A 22986-nucleotide genomic window follows, 5' to 3' on the forward strand; every position below is an offset into this window, starting at 1 on the left:
TATGTGAAGTTTTGTCACTGTGTTGCGTATATTAGGCCTATCTGATGCGTTTGATTGCCTAATGCGCCAAAGCAATCAAGGGTAAATTACTAATCTATGGACGCTGTCACCAGATTATCACCATATTAACTTTGACAAAGTCAACTTCGAACGAATGAACAAACCAATAAGGTGTAACAGCTGGTGCGTTCGTTGGTGATAATCGTTACAATGACTATGACATGTATAGGGAGGCCCATAGTCTATTAACATTTGTACAAAAGACAAATTTAAAAGTTTAATAAATCGCTGTAGAAATAAAATCTTCTCATATCTTTTCGATGTTATTAAAAAATAATATATATATATCAACTGTGTGAAATTTTAACAATTTCTGACAGCTGCTAGTGTGTTTTTCAAAGCGCTAAAAACGGTTGGTAGTATAAATCTTTATTGGCAATACCATGGAGGTACTACCTCCATGGCAATACATATCACAGTCAAAAGTATTATAATAAAATAAACAATAGATAGAAGAAACCTGTGCTTAGACTAAGACACCTCTATCACCACACCTACCCCCACCCCTACCCCGGGGGACGGACATGTAGGCATATCCCTATGTTGTCACTCGTACCTTACAGGTGTAAAGAATTCAAACAAACAACCGCATTTGCCTTTGCGCTATTGAACGTATTTTCATATCTGTATTATTTTTCGGATTACAAATACGTCTGCAACATTCGCTTGAAATTGGAACGCATTACGGTGGTTAAGCAGTGTACTACACAAACTTATGATAACTTATTGTATTAAGTATGTGTACTCTTATCGAGGATCTAGAATCTTGCTCCAAGACTGTCTGCTAATCTTAGTTTTTGCTTCATAAAGATTCAATACGTAACACAAAATCATGCTTTTCCCTTTGATTCTCCTCGAAAGTTCATGTGTTTTAACATTAATTTCAGTGTCCTGGCATATATGACTTGAAGTTTAGATAGTAATCGACAGTAAAGTATTACAGAAGCAATATTGAAATCGTAAAAATTGAGTAATATATAACAATTATTTCTCGAAAAGTCTGTCATGACAGTGACTCGAATGCAAATTTAGAAACGAATACGAATATGGTTTTAGTGACGTTAACCGGGTTTGGAGAAGGCAAGAGCATTCACATCCGTATTGTCGAAAGAAGACAGATTCGCTGCAGTTTTGTCGAATAATATCATCGTCAAGTGTACAGCCGACAGACCAGGCATAAATTATGAATGCGCCTCCATCATTCGAGTCGTTTTTATTGTACGAGGGAGAAAAGAAGTAAGTGAAACCACGCCGGACCGTGGTGTAAAACGTGTGAGACACGGAGATCAGATCAAAACTAAGAAAATAGCAAGGTTTCCAGCACTGTGTAGTGTTGGTTTTATATTTAAACTGAAGAAGTAGTCGATGATGTTACTATCAAACATTCAGTTTTCGGAGCTGCAAAAATTAATTTTGCATGTGAAGTCCGTTTGTTTACCGCAGGTGGTGCCAGGCCCACACTGGCCACATTCGCTCGTTTGTTGTATTTTTGGTGTATAACAGCGGAGACTCACTGCCATACGTTGGCTGGACAGTTTTTCCCTTCTTAGTATCCTACCCCCATGACCCGATCGACTGCTCTACTGTAGGATATTACCCACTCAGTTCACTACACTCCAATCTGTTAGTATTATACCATAGACAATCTACTGTCTTTGATAAACCATCGTGGATAAACACGCGAGCAGTCGACCTGTCAAAGTAATCCAGCCAACTGGCGCCAGTCCCTCGTAGCTGGAATGGATCGTCCCACAGGCACTTGAGTGTTCAATGAAAATAGTAAAAAGTGGGAGGTATGACTCATTATCGTTCTCCAGACCATAAGGCCAATACAGTCCAAATAACCACATTGATAAACACCTTTGACATTTGCTGTCCCAGTTTGACACATTTGTTTAGCTCCATCATCTACTACCTCCATGGCTCCATGTTCTAATCGTGACCTAGTTCCATGTTTGGCCAAAGACTTAAGTCCAATGTTCTTATGTACCTATGTACAGAAACTGGTGTGAAAATGGTATAGAATTTCACAAGTTACACATTTTGTTCTTGTTCATCTGTACACAGAATACAAGTTACCAAAGACACCAAAGTTCCAAATGCAGCCATGTTTACCGTGAACAAAGAAGACCACACACTGGGTAATCTTCTCAGAAGGTATGTTGAAGTGTGGACCGTTTATCAGTTAGAACTTGTGGCCTCCTTACTTGACGTGTCATCAACATATGTTCTTTTTATGGTGCCATTGTGATTGACTCATAATTGGTGCAAACTTGAACCAAACTGTCAAGTATAAATTATTATTACAATGAGTCCGAGATCAGTGACCTATGTGTAGCATTCTGAATGGTATTTGCCGCTATGAGAACTATAGAAGATCAGCTGCAAAAGTTCATCCCCACTCTGATCCAGTGTCCACAGTATTGCCAATCATGGCCAAGTGTTATTCCTGGAAACGATAGCTATCCTAAGATATAAACATGGCACCATGTTACAAGTGGTATAGCCACAAACTGATGAAGTTAAATCGCCGTACACAATACATAGTGCCATTATTACCAGGTGTCTGTGTTTTGTGTATGGTGAGTTAATGTCATCAGTTTGTGGCTTGCCACTTGTAAAATAATGCCTATAAACACATTTACAGTGTCTGCTCAGGCTTTTAGCATAATTTCATACAAATAAAATGGAAAGACCTCATTTGAGAAAATATTCACTTTCACAGTAAGATGAAAAATGCATTTTGAGTCCAAGTATCTAAACCAATATACCGGTAGAACAGAAGAGTCACAGTGTACCCTTTCCAATGTCTTTTTTCCGTTTCTTACAGCCAATTACTGAAAGATCCACAAGTGTTATTTGCTGGATACAAAGTACCCCACCCTCTTGAGCATAAGTTTGTCTTGAGAGTGCAAACAACACCAGATTACAGCCCACAAGAAGCGTTTACAAATGCCATAACAGATCTCATCAGTGAAATTTCACTTTTAGAGGAAAGATTTAAGGTAAGTTGTACAATTGTGCAATCCATGAACAGATGTCAATTGATTTGTTTCATCTACAACCAGATGTAAATGTAACCATGTCGGCCAATCACGTGATGCCTCACACGTGGTAACTGGAAGTGCGCGTCGGTTCCCGAGTCCTGTGGAACTTTGCTGTGTAAATAGTACGTTAGAAGACTCAAAAGGGTTTAAATAGTTGGCTAAAGTCATCATCTTTGGACTGTGGAAGTTTGAGACCATGCGACAGAAAGGCTTCGGGAAAAAAGGCAAAGGAAAGAAGAACGGTAAAATAACAGACTTCATGGACAAGATGGCTGAAGGTGAAGACAATGAAACGCACTCCCCGTTAGCAGACACCGACATGGTTGAAAACATAGACTGTGGAGATGAAGAAAATTTGTCAGTGGTAAGCTTGTTCATGATGATGAGAAGAATTGAGAAGAAAATGGATAAAGGTTTTCATGACCTCGGCAATATGCTACAACGGGTAGAGACAATTGAAAAGAAACAGACGGAGCTGGAACGTTCATTGGAATTCACAGCTGCAACGTGTAGTGAAAACCAGTCCATAGTGGAAGCACTGAGGAAAGAAGTGAAGGAGATGAAAATAGTGACCCAAAAGACCGAAGAAGAAAACTTGAGGTTGCAGAGGTATACTAGGAGTTATAATGTACGTATCTATGGTCTGAAAGAAGAGGAAGACGAGAAGGAAGAAGGCTGTTGCTTTGAAAAAGTACGTACTTTATTGAAAGAGAAATTTGAAGTTGACCCGAGTGAGGTTGAGAATGTCCATCGCCCGCACCGCGGCGCCATCTTGACCGAAGAAATTTGCGTAGTACTCCGCCTCGACCAGTTCTGGTGAAGTTTATTTATCGTCAAACCAGACAGAAGATTTTGAGAAAATCGCGCAGAGTGCTTGAAGGTTCTGGAATTCGTGTCAAAGGAGATTTATGTCTACAGGACTATGAGAAAAAAAAAGAGTATCTGCCGATAATGAACAAAGCATATGCAGAAGGCAAGCGGGTGAAGTTTCACGACGGAAAAGTTTTCATAAACGGTCGAGTGTATAACCCAGACAGTGAGTGGAGAATGCAGTTTGAATCCACTTTCGGATTCGGTAAACGATAAACATTGTACTCTGAATTTTTCTGTTTAAGGTCTCGTTCATAATATAGTTTCCACAGACTCGGGTCCGACATGGGCGTGTTTCTTTTTTTTGAGTGAGCACGTGTTTTGTGGCGTTGGTTTTTTTTGGGGGGGAGGGGGAGTGAGGCGGTTATGGTGTTGTATTGTAATTTGGGGATTTTCCACTCTTTTTTTGCTCTCTTTCATCTTGAGAGTGTGGTGTTTTGTGGAACTTTCCCAGGTTTTGTTACTTGTCGTTTCGTCATGTCTGTTGTGTGTTGCGTTTTGTGTTTTTTGTTGTGGCAAAATGCAGTCAATTTTTTCTTTTTTCACTGGAAAATCAATAGAATTAACATTTATATTTTATGTCAGATACTGATATTAGACTTTTATCTTTGAATGTAAGAGGACTTGGTCTCCCAAAGAAACGTAAATCAATTTTCCGTTGGATTTCAAAAAAGAAACCAAATATCGTGATGTTGCAGGAAACACATAGTACAGTGTCAAGCGAAAAATTCTGGTCTAGCCAGTTTAAAGGGAACATGATATTTTCACATGGTAAATCCAATAGTAGGGGGGTAATTACTATTTTTCATAATTGTGACTACACAGTTAACAAAGTTGTGTCAGATATTAATGGAAGATATATTATTTTAGATGTTTCAATGAAAGATAGACATTTTCTTCTAGTAAATTCTTATGCACCTACGGATGAGTACCAGCATGCATGTTTTTTGAAAAATATGTTTCAGACTGTTTTGGAAAATGTGACTGATCCGGCTATTTCTATCATTTGGGGAGGTGATCATAATTTTGTTTTAGATCAAAACAGAGATCGGAAGGGTGGAAACCCAAGGATTTGGAAAAACTCTCTTACCTTAACCCTTTTCCTGCCGAGCGCCCCTGTCCGTTATCCTGCCAAGTCGGTCAAAACCGGCCCCCTTTTCCGTGTCTACAGAAGATAGGCTCTCCTGCACGCTTTCCTGCCAGGCATTTGGCGGGAAAATACCGCATTTTCGGGGTACGATTACCGACCATATACGTGTTAGACTTCAAAAATTTTTGCATGCCCGTATAGAGGGGCAACCGCTGATGAGGTTGTGTCCAGAAAATGACGAGGTCACGGGCGTTGTTTGCCCCGGGGGACGTGCACTTTTATGCCCTTTTCTAGCTTACTTTCGCGGAAGTAAAGCTCGTTCGCCGGCACGCACGGCCACACCGGGGAAACGTCACCTCTCTCGTGGGTTAGTAGAAGACCCAGGGGTTAGTGCTGTGGGTGCGGCAGCACCCTCAAACCTGTCCTGTTTCCCCTGGGTTGTGTCACTTGGCCAGTACTTTGAACGACTTGGAAGAGTCGCACAGTGCAGTCTGCTTTGACGTAGTGTCAACGACATAGTTCCGCCATTGAAGGAAGGCGTGTACGTAGTTTGGCCAGTTCAGTGAACACTTAGCTCGTTAGTGTTACCGTTTCCTAACAGGTTAGTTGTGCAGTTGTTACTAAGGTGCAGTTTTGTACCACCTTAGCTCTGGACAGTGCAACTGCTCTATGCACTAACCCCAACGACAGATGGTTGGTACAACGTCTACGTCGCACGAGCACAGCCTCCGTTGGGCTGTGCCCCTCCCACGTGATACAACGCACGTTCATCCATTACTATAGCGTCCTTACGGATCTGCCAAAAACGAAAGTGGGGGTAAAAACAAAACAAACGAAAATATGCGATCATAGATAGTATTTTATTCGGGAATAATTTACATTATGCCGAACAATAAATCTCGGAGTCTGTCTCGACGTCCGAGTGCATGGTCCGTGTTTCAAAAATTACAATCGGGGTGGCAGATCCGTGTTTCAAAAATTATAATAGGGGGAATTGTACAAAATAATCCGTCTAAACAAAAAAACGAAAATATGCGATCCATAGATAGTATTTTATTCGGGAATAATTTACATTATGCCGAATAATAAATCTCAGAGTCTGTCTCGACGTCCGAGTGCATGGTCCGTGTTACAAAGATTACAATCGGGGGATTGTACAAATAATCCGTGTTTCAATTTACAATCAGCGGGATCGTAAAGCACAAACAAACGGCACAACCGTGCTCAAAATGTGATCATGGTCCGTGTTCAGAATACAGTCAAGCCACTGTTAGGCGAAGCTGTCCCCTGTCCGTTATTTACGTCGGGTTCTCTTGCTGATGGGTGTCGTCGGGGCTGTGTGAGTAGAGGTCTGCACGCCAATGCTCCTCTTACCTCGTAGCATCATGCGATGATGAAAAGCCGCAAAACACTCGCCCTCGTGAAGATGAACCCCGCACAGACTACATCCTTTGGACGTCTCAGACAGTCGTCCGCTCGCAGTGGTCTTACCCTCTCTGCTGCATACTTTACAGCATTTCTGCCGCCCCTCCAAACGGCTGACAACGTGCATCGGCTGATTTTGTGGATTGATGTACGAGGCAAGAGAAACGGTGGCCTCGACCTCTCTCACACTGGGCTGCGATCGCCCACAATAACCGCCAATGAGTTGTTTCCGGACACGCAGATGAAACATCTTATGGGTCAGCTTACTATCAGGGTGTACATGCTTGAAGCATATATATGCATTTACCAGGGCAACATCAATCAGGTAACATGCCAGATATGTCCACCATCTGTGGTTCTTGCGCCCAGTGTGAAAGTACTTGCGCTTCTGGTTGGCTCGGTCGACGCCTCCCATGTACCGGCGATAATTATACAGCGACAGAGGCACTTGTCGCCGCTCGTCTCCCTCCCCCACTGGCACGCACTCCAAGGGTGGATAGACCGTATTCAAGATCAGCACCTGAGCGTTACTATCCTGATAAGCAGTGATGTTAAGACGAGAGTCCGTTCTGGTCGTGGCTTTCATATCCCCAACAGACAGAGGAAGGCGCTTCCTCTTACCCGGCGGAATTAATTGAGGGGGCATGGTGCGACGATTACGGCGGTTAAAACTCCCGACCATGTAGATCCCGGTCTCCATCAGCTCTCTAGCAGTAACGACCGTGCTAAACAGGCTATCACAGAATAGGCTGTGATTATATCCACAGAATGGCTGGACCAGCTCCATCATAATTCTTTTCACCACACCTCGCTCCTGCCGTCTCCATCAGTCCGATCCCGAAATTTCACACCTAGGTACGGTGCAAAGTTAGCGATGTATGCAGTGGTGGAGTCGCACAGCTGCCATATCTTGAAACCGTCTCGATCAGGCTTATGCGGTAATCTCTGCTTAAATTTAGAACGGCCCTTAAATCGCACCATGCCCTCGTCGATGGAGATCTCTCTACCCATCTTATAATTATTTACGCACCGGTCAACTATGGGCTCCATCCATGGATTGATTTTATACAGGGGATCCTCTGACACCGACGTCGGCGGCGTGCCTCATCAGGATCACGACGTGGATCGTTCTCTGGGTCTGCCAGATGAAAGTATCGCATAAGCTGCTGAAAGCGACTGCGGGTAATCACAGTAGAAATACCCTGGTTTCTCAGAAAGGGATCGCTAGACCAATAATCCTCCACTGATGATTTACGGTCGACACCCATACAGACTAAGACGCCAATGAACGCCTGCACCTCTCGGTAGTCAGCGTTACGCCAGTATTTATCTATTTTCCTAGCGATATATCGCTGGTGGAATTTGGCGTATTTATTAGTCTCGTCCTTGGCCAATCTGATCAGTGTAGCTGGAATAAACTTAAAAAAGTAATCGAGCTCACGGGAGTGGCTGGGCAAGGTGAAAGTCGGTCCTCTCTCATGGTCAAAATCGGTCTCCTCAAATATATTAGCATCGGTAGTCTCCGACATACGCCAGACAGGAGGGTGTCGTCCTCCGCCAACACAGCAGCAACGTCATCATCGTCGTCAGAGCTTGCCTCACCTACATACTGCCTGTCATAAAGTCATCGTCCTCTGCCGCATCCTCGTCAACCTCCGATTCGGACTCAGCGGTGATATCACCGTCGTCTGGGCGTCTGGGCCTGAACTCGCCCGTAGCGGCATCAAGGATCATATCTGGCTCAAAATCAGGTGGGCTATCCTGATAACGAACCCTCCGCACTATCTTTTTCGGCGGGGACATCGCAGCACACGAAACTATGGCAGGAGCGGGCTCGGCAGCCTCTGCTGATGACGAGGACTCAAGCTCTTTCGCACTGGGCACAGGAACCTCTCCTGACGCAGGATGAGGGCTCATAGTAGCAACAGGTGGTGTCTCTCCCGGAGCAGCCGGGGGAGAACCAATGGCATCAGCCGTCTCGTTACTCACTGTCTCACTAGCAGCAGCAGACGTAGTCTGTGCAGGTGAAGTATCTCCCACAAGAGCAGATGTAGTCTCTGCAGGTGAAGTAGTCTCTCCCGGAGCAGCCGGGTGAGAACCACTGGCGACCGGTGACCCGTCATCATCCTCATCGGCAGAACGATCGCTCTTACGTTTACGCTTTCTTGCCCGACTTCTTAGAACGTTTACTAGGGACATCACAACGATCGCTACCACTACCGCCCGGAGACTCTGCATCTTTGAGCTTCAGTCGTCTGCTCGCCTTCAGAAAACTTTTGCGGTCCGTCAAGCTCATGTCTGGAACAGTGTCGACAGACTAGCAGGTCCCTCCCTTTTAAAGCCACAGGGAAACAAAGCCCTGGACATGATTGGACGCAGGGGTGTTAATATATGCATCCACCTGTTATTATAATGGACCTACGGCAATTAGTCCACCAACCGGCGCTGACATTCCTACCCGTCATGTAAATTGCCTGTCCGCACCATTTGATATGCTAATAATACTCATTTGCGATGCAAATCCCTCGAGCACTTAGCATAACATAGTCAATGTCATTAGCATCTCAACTTGACATTCCGTCCAGCTGGGTACGTGGCATGCGCACATGCCACCCAAGGACGTTGGCCCAAGCCCATGTTTAGTACGGGTGGGAAACCCGTATCTTTAACCTCATGTCCCTTCTAAGTACGCCTGCGCAGGGCGTATTGTCATCCAAGTCGGTGACAAGCCAACCCGACAGATCGCCCATTAAGCAGTAATGGACTGGCTGTCTCGTTCTTGTACGGCAACAAACAGTGCTTCAGCGGCTTGTTTAGGTCATAACCGTCGCCTGCCGAGCGGCTTACCCAACTAAGGCGGTCAAAGATGAAGGATGCCAAAATTGTCAACGGCTGTCTCGGCCTCGTCCGTTGGGCAAACATGGCTCCTTCAAATAACGTGGCCAGCACGTCTACGTCATCAGCGGTGATGACGACCCGTCATTGACGCCCGAGTGCGTAAAACTCGGAATATACCGACAGGTACCTCTACCTGAGTCGGTCATACTACGGTATAAACCAAACACAGGTCTGCAACTCCCGTTAGACTCGGCCGTTAGCCAAACTTCACAGGGACAACATAGGCGTAACAAGTCGGTGAACAACGGTTCACGCACCTAACCGCAGCCGCCAAGTCGGTGAACAATGGTATCAAATTTTGAGGCCATGTTCCTGAATGGCAAGGCTGAGGCGGTGTGTTTCGTTGCACGGCTTGAACGTCTAGAGCCAAGTGCAGCCGACAACGTCCGACATCTGAGTGGGTAGTCTTTTCGAGAAGGTAACAAGTCGGTTAAAAGCGATGGTTACCCTTCACAAATGTCGCTCAAGTCCGTTCGGATCAGTTCCATGTCAGGGACTAATCAAGCCGAGTCCGTCAAATCCGTCCGCACTTCCCGTCAATCAGGACCAAGTCCGTGATTTTCGTCTTGCACCATTGGCAAAAAATTGCACCGCCAGCTGAGGCGGTCTTAGGCGGTTGCCTTACAGAAAGCCGAGTCCGTCAAATCCGTCCGCACTTCCCATCAATCAGGACCAGTCCGTGATTTTCGTCTCGCACCATTGGCAAAAAATTGCACCGCCAGCTGAGGCGGTCTTAGGCGGTTGCCGTACAGATTAGCGTTGCCGAGACGGTCAATTTCGGCCGCAATCTATGTAGTGCCTCAGAGCCAAGTTAACCCAAACTCCGCTAGAATATGTCAACGTGCTAACCTGCCAAGTACGCTACTCGTCCCCCAAAAAAAACCAGTCCCCACCGGGGTGGGGGACTGGCTGGGTAGCTTCCGCACCTTTCCCTGTCGTTGGACTCTCTGTGAACCCATTTCGAGAGCAAACGCCGTTCCTCGCCCAAAACCTGTCCTCGAACGACCCCTAGCGCGAGCAAGGGTTTGCTACACGTAGTTCCGTCGACTAGGCAGGAAAGGGGGTACCAAAAAGTAGCCCGATTTCCACCGCCTTGGCAGGATAACGGCCGTGGCTGCTCAGATTCTAGCTACACCGAATTTCAAGCGGATTTTCACCGACTTGGCAGGAAAAGGGTTAATGCATGATTTTATTGAATCTTTTGATTTGTGTGATGTCTGGAGAACTTTACATCCTGAAGAATTGTCTTTCACTTGGAAAAGGTTTAACCCTTCCATTATTCAAAGTAGAATTGATTATTTTCTTGTTAGTGACAATATTCTTAACATTATTTCTGACACTTCTATTTGCCCTTGTATTTTATCTGATCACTCAGCAATTGTTTTAGAACTTAAAGTTGAACCAACTAACAGAGGTCCTTCATATTGGAAGTTCAATACAAGTTTATTGCATGATGAACATTATGTGAAAATAATTTATGATAATTTTCCACATTGGGTTGAAGAAAGTTCTGTCCTATCCAGGGCTTGACAATTTTTTTTCCAGTTCACTTGTCCGTCGGACAAGTGGATTTTCAATTTCACTTGTCCTCTCAAAAATTTTACTTGTCCTCCATTTGTAATAATCAAGACCAAAATGCTTGCGACGAAGTCCGTAGCGGCTTTCAGGGCTTTCTTATCTTGGTAATTTTCGCCGATGTTGACGCCGATTTTTTTCAAAAGTTTACATTGAAGTAGGCCTGCGTACGGTCTGTGTGTTTCCGGCGTCATACGGCCTCCACCACAAGAGGCCGTATAACGCCGGGAACTCACAGACCTGTACGCAGAGCTAACATTGAATTTGAAGGTACATATCATACATCGGCTTCCCGTTTTTGGCAAGCATAAATGCCGTCGTAAAAAGATTGGTCAGTTTCTATTGCTGGTCGTCGTCATTCGGTTCACGCATTGCGAGTGCATGCGATCGGATTGTTGGCAAGTGAAAGCGTACTATCGGGCTCAGCGGGACCCAAAAAATTTCCACAATCATTGTCCCCGTCACGATCTCATCTGCGATGTGCCAAACAGTCCAAATGCGGTTGACTAAACTCGTGAGACCTTATCGATTCAACGCGAAACATGTCGTATCTGTCAAGAAAAGCATTTCGCTTGGTTTGGTCATGGAGGTAGTCTCTTCCTACCTCCATGCTTTGGCAATGGTGGGGTATTTGAGACCCGACGTACTGAACATTTTGGAACCGTCATATTTCAACCAAGGCCACTGTGCTTTCCAAATTCCATTTCGGGAGATAACGTCTACGGCGTTTTTCCTCATCATAACGCTTATGTTTAGATCTTTTGTCAGAAACATCGATCATCACATCGAGTCGTCGATTCTCAGACGATCCCACTCACGCTGGCCCTCGTGGCGCCGTCGTAAATCATCACAATGTCGTTTCTCAGAGTTACACAATGCCCATCGTCGTAAACTACGTGCCTCTTTACGGCAACAACTTTGCTTGGTTTTTGCGTACGTCTGCGGAGCGGAAATTACGCTCTGGCTCGCGAAAATGCACAATGCCTTGTTTGCATTAGTGGAAATATTACCGTAAAATACTCATATTTACAGCGATCACTCCACAAACTATCTGCCAACAATGTTCGTCTACCTCGCGAGGCCGCATGAATGATTTTGAAGTACTGCACGGTCGATTGCAAATAAGCACTATGGCATTGGGTTTTGCAATTTTTTACCTAATTTGTTGGGGCGGAGCAGTCAGCATACAACAAAGAAATGCTGTTTACGCCAAGTTTAAGCAACTTTTTAATTGGACGATGAAACAATTTCATGTCGATCATCGAAAAATTGCAACATTGTGTGAGTCGGCAAATGAATCGCAGAAGAACGTCACAATTGTATCTAAAAAAGTCAGTGATTGACATTTATTTTGTGTGAACGACAACGCAAATCGGGCGACACCGCAACTTAGGTTCGCGTTGATTGCGCAAGAAGTTGTATAAACAACTTGTCCGGCGGGCGACCAGATTTTATTTTTGACTTGCCCGAACGTAAATTTCACTTGTCCCGGGCGTCGGGCGATAGGAATTGTCAAGCCCTGGTCCTATCAAATATCTCCTGTGTATGGGATTGGTTGAAGTACAAAATTAAGTTACAGACTATCCAGTACAGTAAAGAAAAAAGTAAAAGAAGGAAAAATAAGATTGTTAGTTTGGAAAAAAAGGTATTTGATTTGGAGAAGGAATTGGCAGTCAATCCCTCTCCACTTGTTTTAACTCAGTATGACTCTGTTAAGAATGACCTTCAGATTGAATATGATTATGATACTGAGGGGGCAATTATTAGGTCACGTCCAAATTGGCATGAATTTGGGGAAAAAAATTCTAAATATTTTCTAAATATAGTGAAAGCAAATGCAAAAAAGTCCCATATTAATTTTTTGATCAGGTCAGATGGTTCTTTTATTTCCGCCACAAAAGACGTCAGTGTTGAAATTAAAAATTTCTATGAGAAGCTTTATTCTTCCTCTGTAAAAAATGAAGAAGGCAATTCTGGGCTGCATCATAAGTTTTTACAAAACACAGATATTCCAAAATTGAATGTTGGGCAGAAGGAATCATGTGAAGGTATGATAACGATAGATGAAGCTTGGCAAGCAATTAAGTTATTTCCTGCTAATAAAACTCCTGGAAATGATGGCCTTCCTACTGATTTTTATAGGTTTTTCTGGCCACTTGTAAGTCATTTTCTAGTGAATTCTTTAAATAACGCATTTCATACTGGTCAATTTTCTATTTCTCAAAGACAAGGTGTAATAACTTTGCTAGAGAAACAGGGCAAAGATAAAAGATATATTAAAAATTGGAGGCCTATATCTTTGCTTAATGCGGATTATAAAATTGCTACAAAGTGTTTGGCTAAAAGAATGGAAAAAGTTCTTCCCACCGTTATTCATGAGTCACAAACCGCTTTTGTCAAAAATAGATTTATTGGAGATACTGTCAGACTTATAGATAATATTTTGGATTATACAGACACAAATGATGTTCCAGGGATGTTGTTGACAATAGATTTTGAAAAAGCGTTTGATAAACTTGAGTGGCCCTTTTTGTTTGAGGCACTCAAATCTTTTAATTTTGGTGAAAGTTTTATACATTGGATCAAATGTCTTTATTCAAATATCTCCAGTTGTGTTATGAATAAAGGTACAAGTACAGGTTATTTTAGTCTCTCACGTGGGGTTAGACAGGGTGATCCTATTTCACCATTATTATTTATCCTTGCTTTGGAAATTTTTCTTGTAAGTTTGCGTTCTAATCCAGATATTAGGGGATAAAATTTGATGGGACAGAGCTAAAGAATGCTTCTTATGCAGATGATTTAACATGTGTTTTTAAAGATATCACTTCAGTCCGTTGCTTATTTAAACTTCTTGAAGAATTTCACTCAATTTCTGGTTTATCTGTAAATAAGGAGAAATGTGAAGCTCTTTGGTTAGGTAAATGGCGGGGACGTACTGATAAACCTGTTGATGTAATATGGCCAACAGGCCCCATTAAAGTTGTGGGTATATTTATTTCTTATGATAAGAAAGCCTCAAGAAGTTTAAATTTCGCCAAACCCATGGAAAGTTTACAGAAATGTTTGAAGTTTTGGAAAAATAGTCATATTTCACTGTTGGGAAAGGTTCAAATTATTAAATCTCTTGGCATTTCACGCTTTCTTTATGTTCTTAACCTTTCTGAACCTAATATTGATAGTTTAAAACGAATTCAAAGTTTGTTGTTCTCCTTTTTATGGAATGGACCTGACAAAGTTGCACGTAAGACGGCGGTTGGTAGTATAAATCAAGGTGGTTTGGGAATGCCAGATATTTTTGCAATCTACAAAGCTCAGAGGATAAACTGGCTCCGTCGTTTTTTTGACGATGACTTTTCACATCCTTGGAAATTTTTCTTGAAAGAGAAATTAAAAACTGTAGGCGGTATCAGTGTGCTTTTGAAATGTAATTTTGATATTAAATTATTGCCTGTCTCTTTGTCAGATTTTGAAAAAAGTTTGCTTACAACATGGAGAGAATTAATTAAGGAGACTGAGTCAGGTAAATATTTCTTGAATCAGTGCATATGGAATAACCAACACATTTTGATAAATGGTAAATCTGTGTTTTATAAAGAATTTTATGATGCTGGACTTTTTTACGTAGGTCAACTTTTTGATAATGTAGGCAATATTTTGCATTGGAATACTTTTGGGAACAGACTTCCACAATATTCCTTTTTGAAATGGTGTGGTATTATCCATTCGCTACCAAAAGAGTGGAAAAAACATACTGACATATCTAGATTTAATGCTGATGATATGAATGAAAATGATTACAATATTAATTTTTTAGATATTTCCTTAAGTTTACTTCAGTGTAAAACAGAAATTGTTACTCCAAGTATTATTTCTAATTTTTTTAAGGTTCCAACATCGCAGCTCTATTATGATCGTGTATTAGGTACTTCTGTTGAAAGTTGGAAAGAAATATATCAATTGCCTTTTAGAATCACACTTGATGTTAAGCTTAGAAGCTTCCAATGGAAATTGACTCATAACATTCTTATGACAAACAGAAGATTGCATAAAATAATTCCATCTAAAGTACCTACCTCAAATTGTACCTTTTGTCGGAGTGATATTGAAACTGTTATACATTTGTTTTATGAGTGTGAGGTAACTAAGAAATTTTGGTCTACTCTTTTCCAGACCTGGGGAATATATTTTCACTTTACGAATATTGTCTCAGCCAGAGTGATTTTGTTAGGAGATCCCACATTACCAGAGCTGTTAAATTTTGTTTTATTAGTTGCCAAGAGATATATTTACATTAGTAGATGTGAAGAGAAAACACCAACATTTATTAATTTTAAGTCCTTTATTTTCAACATACAAAAAACTGAACGTTACATTGCTATTTGAAAGAGTAAACTCGACAAACATATTAAGAAGTGGGGAGACATGTTACAAGTATTGGAAGAATCTTAATTTTCACCTTTTCTTTTATCTGTGAACCGTAATATTTGTAATCCAGTGAATAGTGAAGTATAATGTATTTTCTTTCTTTTTGATGACTGCAATAAAATAATTAAAAAAAAAAAAAAAATGTAACCATGTCAGTAATTACTTGTCTCAAACTTTACTCTCCGTCATGATGAAGGCGTATTTGACATGGTTGAAAGATCATATTCAGGTATCTTAATGATTGGAAATAACAGTGAATGGGACTGGAACTGCATTATTAACATTGCTACAAACCAAGAACTTTTCCTCTTTATGCACCTCATTTGTTCGGGTCATAACACAAAATACACTGTTTTCAAAAAAAATCCATGCAAGTGTAGTAAAAGTTGCACAAGACAATTCTTGGGTGTGATGTATGAAACACATATGTGTACATGTGTCAGTTTTGATAATGGCTCATTTTAATATCATAATCCTTCCTCTTTTTCAGGTTGCAGTCCGGGAAAAGCAGGAAGGATTGGAATAGAAGACGTTATAGATGTATGAAGCAGTAAACTGCCCGGTAATTTCATGTTCTGAGATGTGACTCTAAGAGTCTATGCACTCAACCATCTGTCCAGTACTGTGTAGATACAAAGTCAATCAGATTCTGACATCCAGCAGCAAAGACTGTAAACTTGTTACACATTTCACAGTACTGTGATGAACAAAGTTAATATCTCATCAAAATTCACATCAGTTTATACCAATATATACTTGCCTGACACTGTTCACCGGAAGCATGGGATTGTGTGCTTTTGTGTGACATACTGGTCAATGCAATGCCATGCATTTATGGAAGCTGCGTATCCTGTATCATGCGCTTCATGATATCTGAACAGAAATAATGACTTCACATCTTTCTAACCAACTTGTAATTTATTTAGTTCATACTTACGGCAATGGTGAAATCAGTACCAATTTTTAAACTGAGCATTGCGCAAAAATTATACTCTTAAATTTTGACGTAGAATGAAAGAAGATACTTCAATGAGTATGTACAGTCTTACTCTTATTTGCATATAGTTACTAACTATCTTTACACATTTCGTGCTCAAATCATGTAGATTAAAACATCAGGTTTCATAATATATTTTTTTGATGATAGTCTCTGTGCTAGTTAAAATGCAGCAAAAGGACAGATGATGTGAGTTAAAAGAACAACAAAACACAACACTCATGTCATCAGTGTGTGATACAACTTTATTGCTATCCAAGTATTTATTTACCATGTGCAACATTTTCTCCACAAGCTGCAGTATGAGTTGCCGTAATCAGTCTTTTCTATATTATTCATGTGGAGTCAATATCTTTTCACAACAAAATATTTTTAATTGTCATCTAGATTTCAACTGTGAAGAGTACCCAGTTTGAAAACTGGAAAATAAAATATTTGTTCTAATAGTTTTAGTGTTCAGTCTTTTTTGTACGGTGGTTTACTTTGTGAAAGTATGATGTGACACGTCTTGGTATGTTGGATGAGTGATAAGAAAAGATAACTGTCGGACAGATCTATACACCAAGGCATTATAAATAACAATTGTAAAAAATATTAGGAACAGTACAGCCATAGGGAATGCAGTAATCCCAAAAACTATGAGCAAGCTTTGCAGACGTCATGAAAGAAAGGAAAACAAATCCAGGAGCACCTGATATATGAAATACCAGGTATTTTGTGGATCCTTGCTTCGATTGCAAAAGCTTCACTTTCCTTCTGTAATTTCATGCATAAAGAGATTTTAGGTTTGGAAAAAGTCTGACTGATTCTTCCTTGCATGAGGCACAGATTCTTTGCTCTCTAGTTTGGCAATAATTGATTCTGTGGATCTCAGAAAGTAGACACTAGCTGCGAAGAGTGATTCTTTGGCAGAGTTCTCTCACCTACGTGCTCTCTGAAGGATGGAGTAGAGCAGAACTCCTGAAGACATAAAGACAACAAATCAGTGGCTGTACAGAAGGCAGTCAGTTTGTTAGAAGACACCTTAAACAGCAGGTTCCAAATATCATTATCAAAAGTGGCATATTACTGTACTTAACCCTTTGAGCGCTAAAGTCAATTTTTGCCACCTTTATAAAATATATCCCAGTCAATTTTTTTCAGATCTTTGCTAAATTTTGATAAAAAACTAGAGGCTAAAATGTTACGTCCATTTGGTCCAAAATTATCAAACAATTATAGACAATTCATAAAAATTTGTAAAATGTTGCACTAAAATTTTGGTGGGAAAAATTCAGCGCTCTAAGGGTTAAAAACATGTTGCCATGTTTTCTATTTCATGAGATGCATATCAAAATTTCGTTAACAGCAGCATGAGTTATTAGTAAGTTGGCTATGAACAGTGCTCCCACATTTGATCTGAGAATACATGGAGCTACGGTAAAATAGAAAACTTGCCTGTTACAACCGAAACATTCAAGGAGTCAATGTGAGGATGTAACACTCTGCCAGCAGGTATTGCTATCAATTTGGAACAGGTGTTCAGCACTTCCTCCTTTAAACCATGGCCTTCATTTCCTGAAAAGTAAAAAAATTACAGCATCACAATTTGTCAATTACTTGTCTCAGAATGTTTCCTGCAAATGTAAATACATTTCTTAATGCTTTGTCATTAGCTGTGGAATTAATATGATGGGATATGCAGTGGTTTATTTGACATTGCATTGGGTTTAATGGTTTGGTTGTTTAGTAGGTGTACAAGAGAAAAACAGGTCATAATGCCTGTTTTTGTTAACATGCGAAAGTGATACACTTCATTATTTGACAACAACATGTACATTTCCAAAACAAATATCATTAACAATGCAGTAAGGTTTGTCCGTTGTGGTGTCAAAGTTCTATCATCAATATGCAAACATAAATATTTGTTCAAAAGTCTTTACAGGACATTATGGATATTACACAGCTATCATGAAAGTAATGCTACACTGATGTTTGGAATGAAACTGGAAACTGTATGCCAAGGGATGCAACCAGGAGCATGGGCAGTTATGAAGACAGGTCCACAAAGACAAACTTTGTGGAATATGTGTCAGCAGCACCAAAGTGTCCAGCACACACATTGCTACATGAGTAATGAACCTATACAATGATAATAACCACTATATGTTTGATTTGTGGAGTGATAAACAAGTCGGTAGAAAATTTTAATTGTGGGAATACCTCAGCGCTTACATGTACTTTTTTAAATGACATGCAAGTTTTTTGTTGTGGCAGTAGTTTTTTCTTTGAACAGTATATTGTTGTGTTTACTATTGTGTTTGTTGTATGCCCATGAGCCATTGTTTGCTTGCTCAAGCTATGGGGTCGATAAAGATATAAAATAGAGTAACACCTGATAGGTAAACATACTGATCACTTTTGATTCTTTCATTTTCCTAACACCAAATTAAATGAAATATTATCAAAAAAGAAAATATGTTTCACTTTTCAGAGAGAACGACTAGAATTCTTAGTACACATAAATATACAAAAATCTGAATGTGTACTGGGAAAAAGTTGAATCAATAATGGAAATGGTACATGTACATGTATTCTAGTGCCTCACCTAATACAAGGATGGTGGGTTTCTCAAGTGGGAAGTCAGTTGCCTTGATAACAGGTCTCTGCCTGTGTACAGATTCATTGGACAAATTACAAGTCCCTACTACATCCCATCCATGATTGGAAAGATTCTGGAAGAACAAAGAGCAGATGATATATGATTATCTGTTAATGAAAAATGCTGATTTTGTATGGCTGTGTGGCTTGAATCTGACCATAACAATGGGTAAATCCAGTAAAATCTGTATGGTACAGTTTATCTGGTTAAAACTGTAAAATCACATGCACTGAAATGGAAAATTACTATATGAAATGATGATCATCCTCAAAAAAGTGATTCCATTGCTTTGATAGAGATCTCTTTGTATTGCAATTATTATCTGTGAATTTGGAATGGTACACGCCGATGATGTTGGAGTTTTGGAAATTGATACGAAGTGAGAAGGTTGAAGGTACGATATCTTCACAATGCAGTTCATACCTGAAGAAAATTGCTGAGCCTGGGAACTGTGTTGACTTTCAGCGTTTCCATGGTACCTGCACTGGCTTTACTCACCACTGGAGTCAGAGGACAGCTGAAAAAAATTTATATGCCCATGGGTCTTGAAAATTGATAAAAGCGGAAATAAATAAATGCTTAAATTGTAAAATATAGTCTGTTAAATATGAATATTGTGATAAAAATGTGTATTTGGTGAGTGAGAACTTGTAGATCTATGCAATACATGCACTGGTGAGATGATGTTAAATGATAGGAAAATTCAAACTTGAAACTCACCAGTGTTTCTTGGTTGTGATGACCTTGTGAACTCCCATGAAGTAGCAGGATCGGAGAATGGCACCAAAATTCATTGGATCCTGACAGGAAAAAGAAAGTTCATAAAATTTAAACAGCCTTTTCATCATACAATTCTACATGTTGTACTTTGGTAACACTGGTAAAAATATCCGACTTTGTGTTTAGATGAAGCTGTAGAGTATTGCATGCATCCGTATTCTGAAAGATTGATGACGAAATCTCTCTCACTCTCCTGCACAATTCTGGCGAGACACAAGTGATTGAGAAATCTGATGAATGGACAGATTCTATTGGTCACCAATAGGTGATAGGCAAACATTCAGACCGTATCCAATGAATCTGTTTTACCCTTACCTTAATCTGATCTAAGGCAACACACACTCTCTTGTCATTTTCTGTAGAACACCTATGTAACATGTCTGTTTCATCTTCCGTTAGTTTTTCAAAACGAAGTTGACTGACTTCCATGCAGACACCCTGAAAAATACACATAGAGGAATGCAAAATAATAAAAAAGATCTACAATAATGACGAAAAAACGCTTGTTAATTGAAGCAAAACAGTAAAGTAATTTATTGACTGTTATTAAGTTACTTTTGTTTCAAGTGAAAAATGTTTATTCTGTTGATGATGATATCTCAAGAGACTGATAATGTTAGATGTCTTTTCAAGTCCTCCTTGCACACATCATTACATGTTGTTATAATCAAATTTTGATATAATCTGAAATGAAATAATAGAAGCATATGTTTGTTTTCTGAACACAAAAGCAGAGTTTTGGAGGGCCATTATAATCCCATACATTTCATACAGTATATATCTTACAGTAAGGTAGGATGCATCTCGGGGACAGATATTCAGACCCTCAAAGTTTTATAATATGCTTTTGTCCTGCCACTTGTTAGAGTTAATTTCGAAGCTGATGGAGGAAATAAAGTTAAGCTTATCGTAGGCTTTTTTTTTTCATCTAAATCAGGAATTTTATTTTCTCACACAGAAATAACATAGGGTTGATGGCAATTCTGAATTTCAAACATTGGTAAATATTGGGTGATTTGTTTCTCTAGTACCAAAATTTGCACAGTGATCCCAGAATTTTATTCTTGGTTTTGAAAGAGAATGGTTGAAGGTTTGCTTGAGGAAAGTTTTAGCAAAAGTTTGAATCTTTCATTTTCAAGGCATGAACTGAAGAACTTCTATACATGGCAGCTGTGTTTCTTTGTGGAGGGAAATTGTAAAGTCATCCATTCATCAGTGTGTTCTGCCAATAGATTCAACAAGTTGGTTATCAATCATATTTTTGTATGTTTGTTCCACAATCCAAATGCATGTAACCTACCTGATGGGGTCTGTCACCACTCATTTGGTTAAGTGCATATTTGCTTATTTCTTCAATGCAAATTCCTCTTTCTGCACACACAGTTTTAATTTCATGGATTTCTTCTCTCTTCGTTTTTTCAATCAAACCCTTTTGGATAAACACTCTGTAAATGTCCCTCCTGCTCTCCAGTAAAGCAATAATACATGGAGATATTCCAAACAGGATGTCGTTACCAATTTTTGCCTTGTGAATCTTCAAACTACAATATTAAAGAAAAACAGACCAGTAGTAAAAATATTTGTCTGTCACCACTCATTTGGTTATAAAGTGCATATTTGCTTATTTCTTCAAAAAACAGACCAGTAGTTAAAGTATTTTAAACTTAGATTTTAAATTAAAGTGTACTGGTAAGGTTTTGACTTTCTTCTCCTTTTATTTTGTTCTCAAAGACACACAACACTCATATCTTTGTGCTGTATCAGATTATTCTGTATATCAAAATATGTGCATACAATATCAATACTGAAAGAAAAGCAGTGCAGTGAGGCTAACGCTTACCATGCTCAGGTGTAGAGGATGATGATGTGATGATGATTATAATTATGATGATGATTCCGAATTTACAGCCTAGAAAGTCAATCCTGATTCATTTTTGATTGCGTCTTATAAATTCATACACTATGAACACTTACAAATTTCTGGAAATATAAGCTGCCTTACCCACCACCTTCAGTGTACCGTCTGGCATTTTTGGAGAAGTTTCTTTGCCTTTGTTCTTTTGAGTTGGAAATTTTCGATCCAGGTTGTTCTACCTCTCCACCCATGTCTTCCTCCATCATTAGATCAGAACTGATGCTGACATCTGAATGATTCACTTCATTCTCAATATAAGTACCATACATTCCAGGATCAAAGTTGGCATCTGCAACAGTGGCCATACCTATAGTCTCGGGTGTTGAATGCATTGTAGTAACCGAAAGCACACTTTTACTTTCACGGTCTGTCAAAGGCGTCCCTTCTTTTGTAACGGTATGGTCACAAGCGATCCTCTTGCTGGCTGTTCTAACCCTGCTCTGCTTTGCTTTTCTCGGGGTGACGGGAACAGCTACGCTCACACTGGCTGCTTCTGTTCCAATGCCCTCGTAGGCATTTGATTGCCTCGTCCTCCTCTTACTATCAGCCTTCCTGTTCACAGTTCTATTAACAAGACGCGACACAGTTGGGGAGGTGACGCGATTTGTCGCGCTTGCGGAAGGTCGTAATTCAAAGTCTTTCTTATGGTCGGTTGATCTATTATAGCTTTTAGCATGTCTGACCAAATTTTCCTCGGTTCTACTTCTACCATGATTGTTATGGAGCGTTTCACCTTCGCCTCCACGGGTCGAGCATCGACGACTTCGCGGTATGGATGCGTTCCGCTGGAACGTCACAATACGTCTTAATAGTGACAATGATACTACTACCGCACTTCTTCTGTTCAACATTACTTTACCGTCGTCCTGTCTTCGATTAACAGATTAATGCTTCAGAAACAGCACACTGCACTGTCCAGGCATAGTGACAACGAACAGGATCGCACACACAGGCTCTTGGCACATGCTGGGATAATAATCGTATTTAATATGTAGAATATCTATATACGACTTGATTATTCAATAAAAGAATCACTGTACGTGATATTAGTGTACGCCTATAGGCCTACATGTTGACTGGCATTATACACGAATGGCTATGGCTCGGGCCGGCGAACGCACTGCATAAACATCAATGTGTAGAATGTCTACAAGACTTGATTATTTAATAAAGAATAACGGTACGTGATATTACTGTACATGTGAGCCAGCTTAACCAAGCGGCTGTAGAGCTCTGCAGGGCTTGGGCCCGGCTTGGGCC

General features: G+C 40.4%; 2 protein-coding genes across 2 annotated transcripts; one reads left to right on the plus strand and one right to left on the minus strand.

Moving 5' to 3' along the window:
- Positions 1 to 1107: 1107 nt before the first annotated feature.
- On the plus strand, positions 1108 to 16836 carry LOC139145285 (DNA-directed RNA polymerase II subunit RPB11-a). The gene is made up of 4 exons (XM_070716332.1): positions 1108 to 1296; positions 2128 to 2217; positions 2891 to 3065; positions 15884 to 16836. The coding sequence occupies exons 1-4, from the start codon at positions 1244 to 1246 to the stop codon at positions 15917 to 15919; spliced, it is 354 nt and encodes a 117-aa protein (XP_070572433.1). The 5' UTR covers positions 1108 to 1243; the 3' UTR covers positions 15920 to 16836.
- Positions 16618 to 22722, minus strand: LOC139145283 (rRNA methyltransferase 1, mitochondrial-like). The gene is made up of 8 exons (XM_070716331.1): positions 21814 to 22722; positions 21112 to 21352; positions 20127 to 20249; positions 19752 to 19831; positions 19455 to 19548; positions 18978 to 19104; positions 17828 to 17947; positions 16618 to 17350 (listed from the first exon to the last, which is right to left on the minus strand). Exons 1-8 carry the CDS (start codon positions 22575 to 22577, stop codon positions 17310 to 17312), a joined length of 1590 nt encoding a protein of 529 aa, XP_070572432.1. The 5' UTR covers positions 22578 to 22722; the 3' UTR covers positions 16618 to 17309.
- Positions 22723 to 22986: the final 264 nt, after the last annotated feature.

The sequence above is a fragment of the Ptychodera flava genome, chromosome 12 (assembly GCF_041260155.1).
Source record: "Ptychodera flava strain L36383 chromosome 12, AS_Pfla_20210202, whole genome shotgun sequence".
Taxonomy (NCBI): domain Eukaryota; kingdom Metazoa; phylum Hemichordata; class Enteropneusta; family Ptychoderidae; genus Ptychodera; species Ptychodera flava.

Bases quoted from the DNA above. Each gene is read 5' to 3' on its own strand.
- LOC139145283 (XM_070716331.1), bottom strand. From the start codon at position 22,577: ATGTTGAACAGAAGAAGTGCGGTAGTAGTATCATTGTCACTATTAAGA. The intron at 19,549-19,751 runs GTGAGTTTCAAG...AATTTTTTTCAG, and splicing joins ATCACAACCAAGAAACACTG to CTGTCCTCTGACTCCAGTGG. The intron at 19,105-19,454 runs GTATGAACTGCA...TTGTTCTTCCAG, and splicing joins GGCTCAGCAATTTTCTTCAG to AATCTTTCCAATCATGGATG.
- LOC139145285 (XM_070716332.1), top strand. From the start codon at position 1,244: ATGAATGCGCCTCCATCATTCGAGTCGTTTTTATTGTACGAGGGAGAA. The intron at 1,297-2,127 runs GTAAGTGAAACC...ATCTGTACACAG, and splicing joins TTGTACGAGGGAGAAAAGAA to AATACAAGTTACCAAAGACA. The intron at 3,066-15,883 runs GTAAGTTGTACA...CCTCTTTTTCAG, and splicing joins TTTTAGAGGAAAGATTTAAG to GTTGCAGTCCGGGAAAAGCA.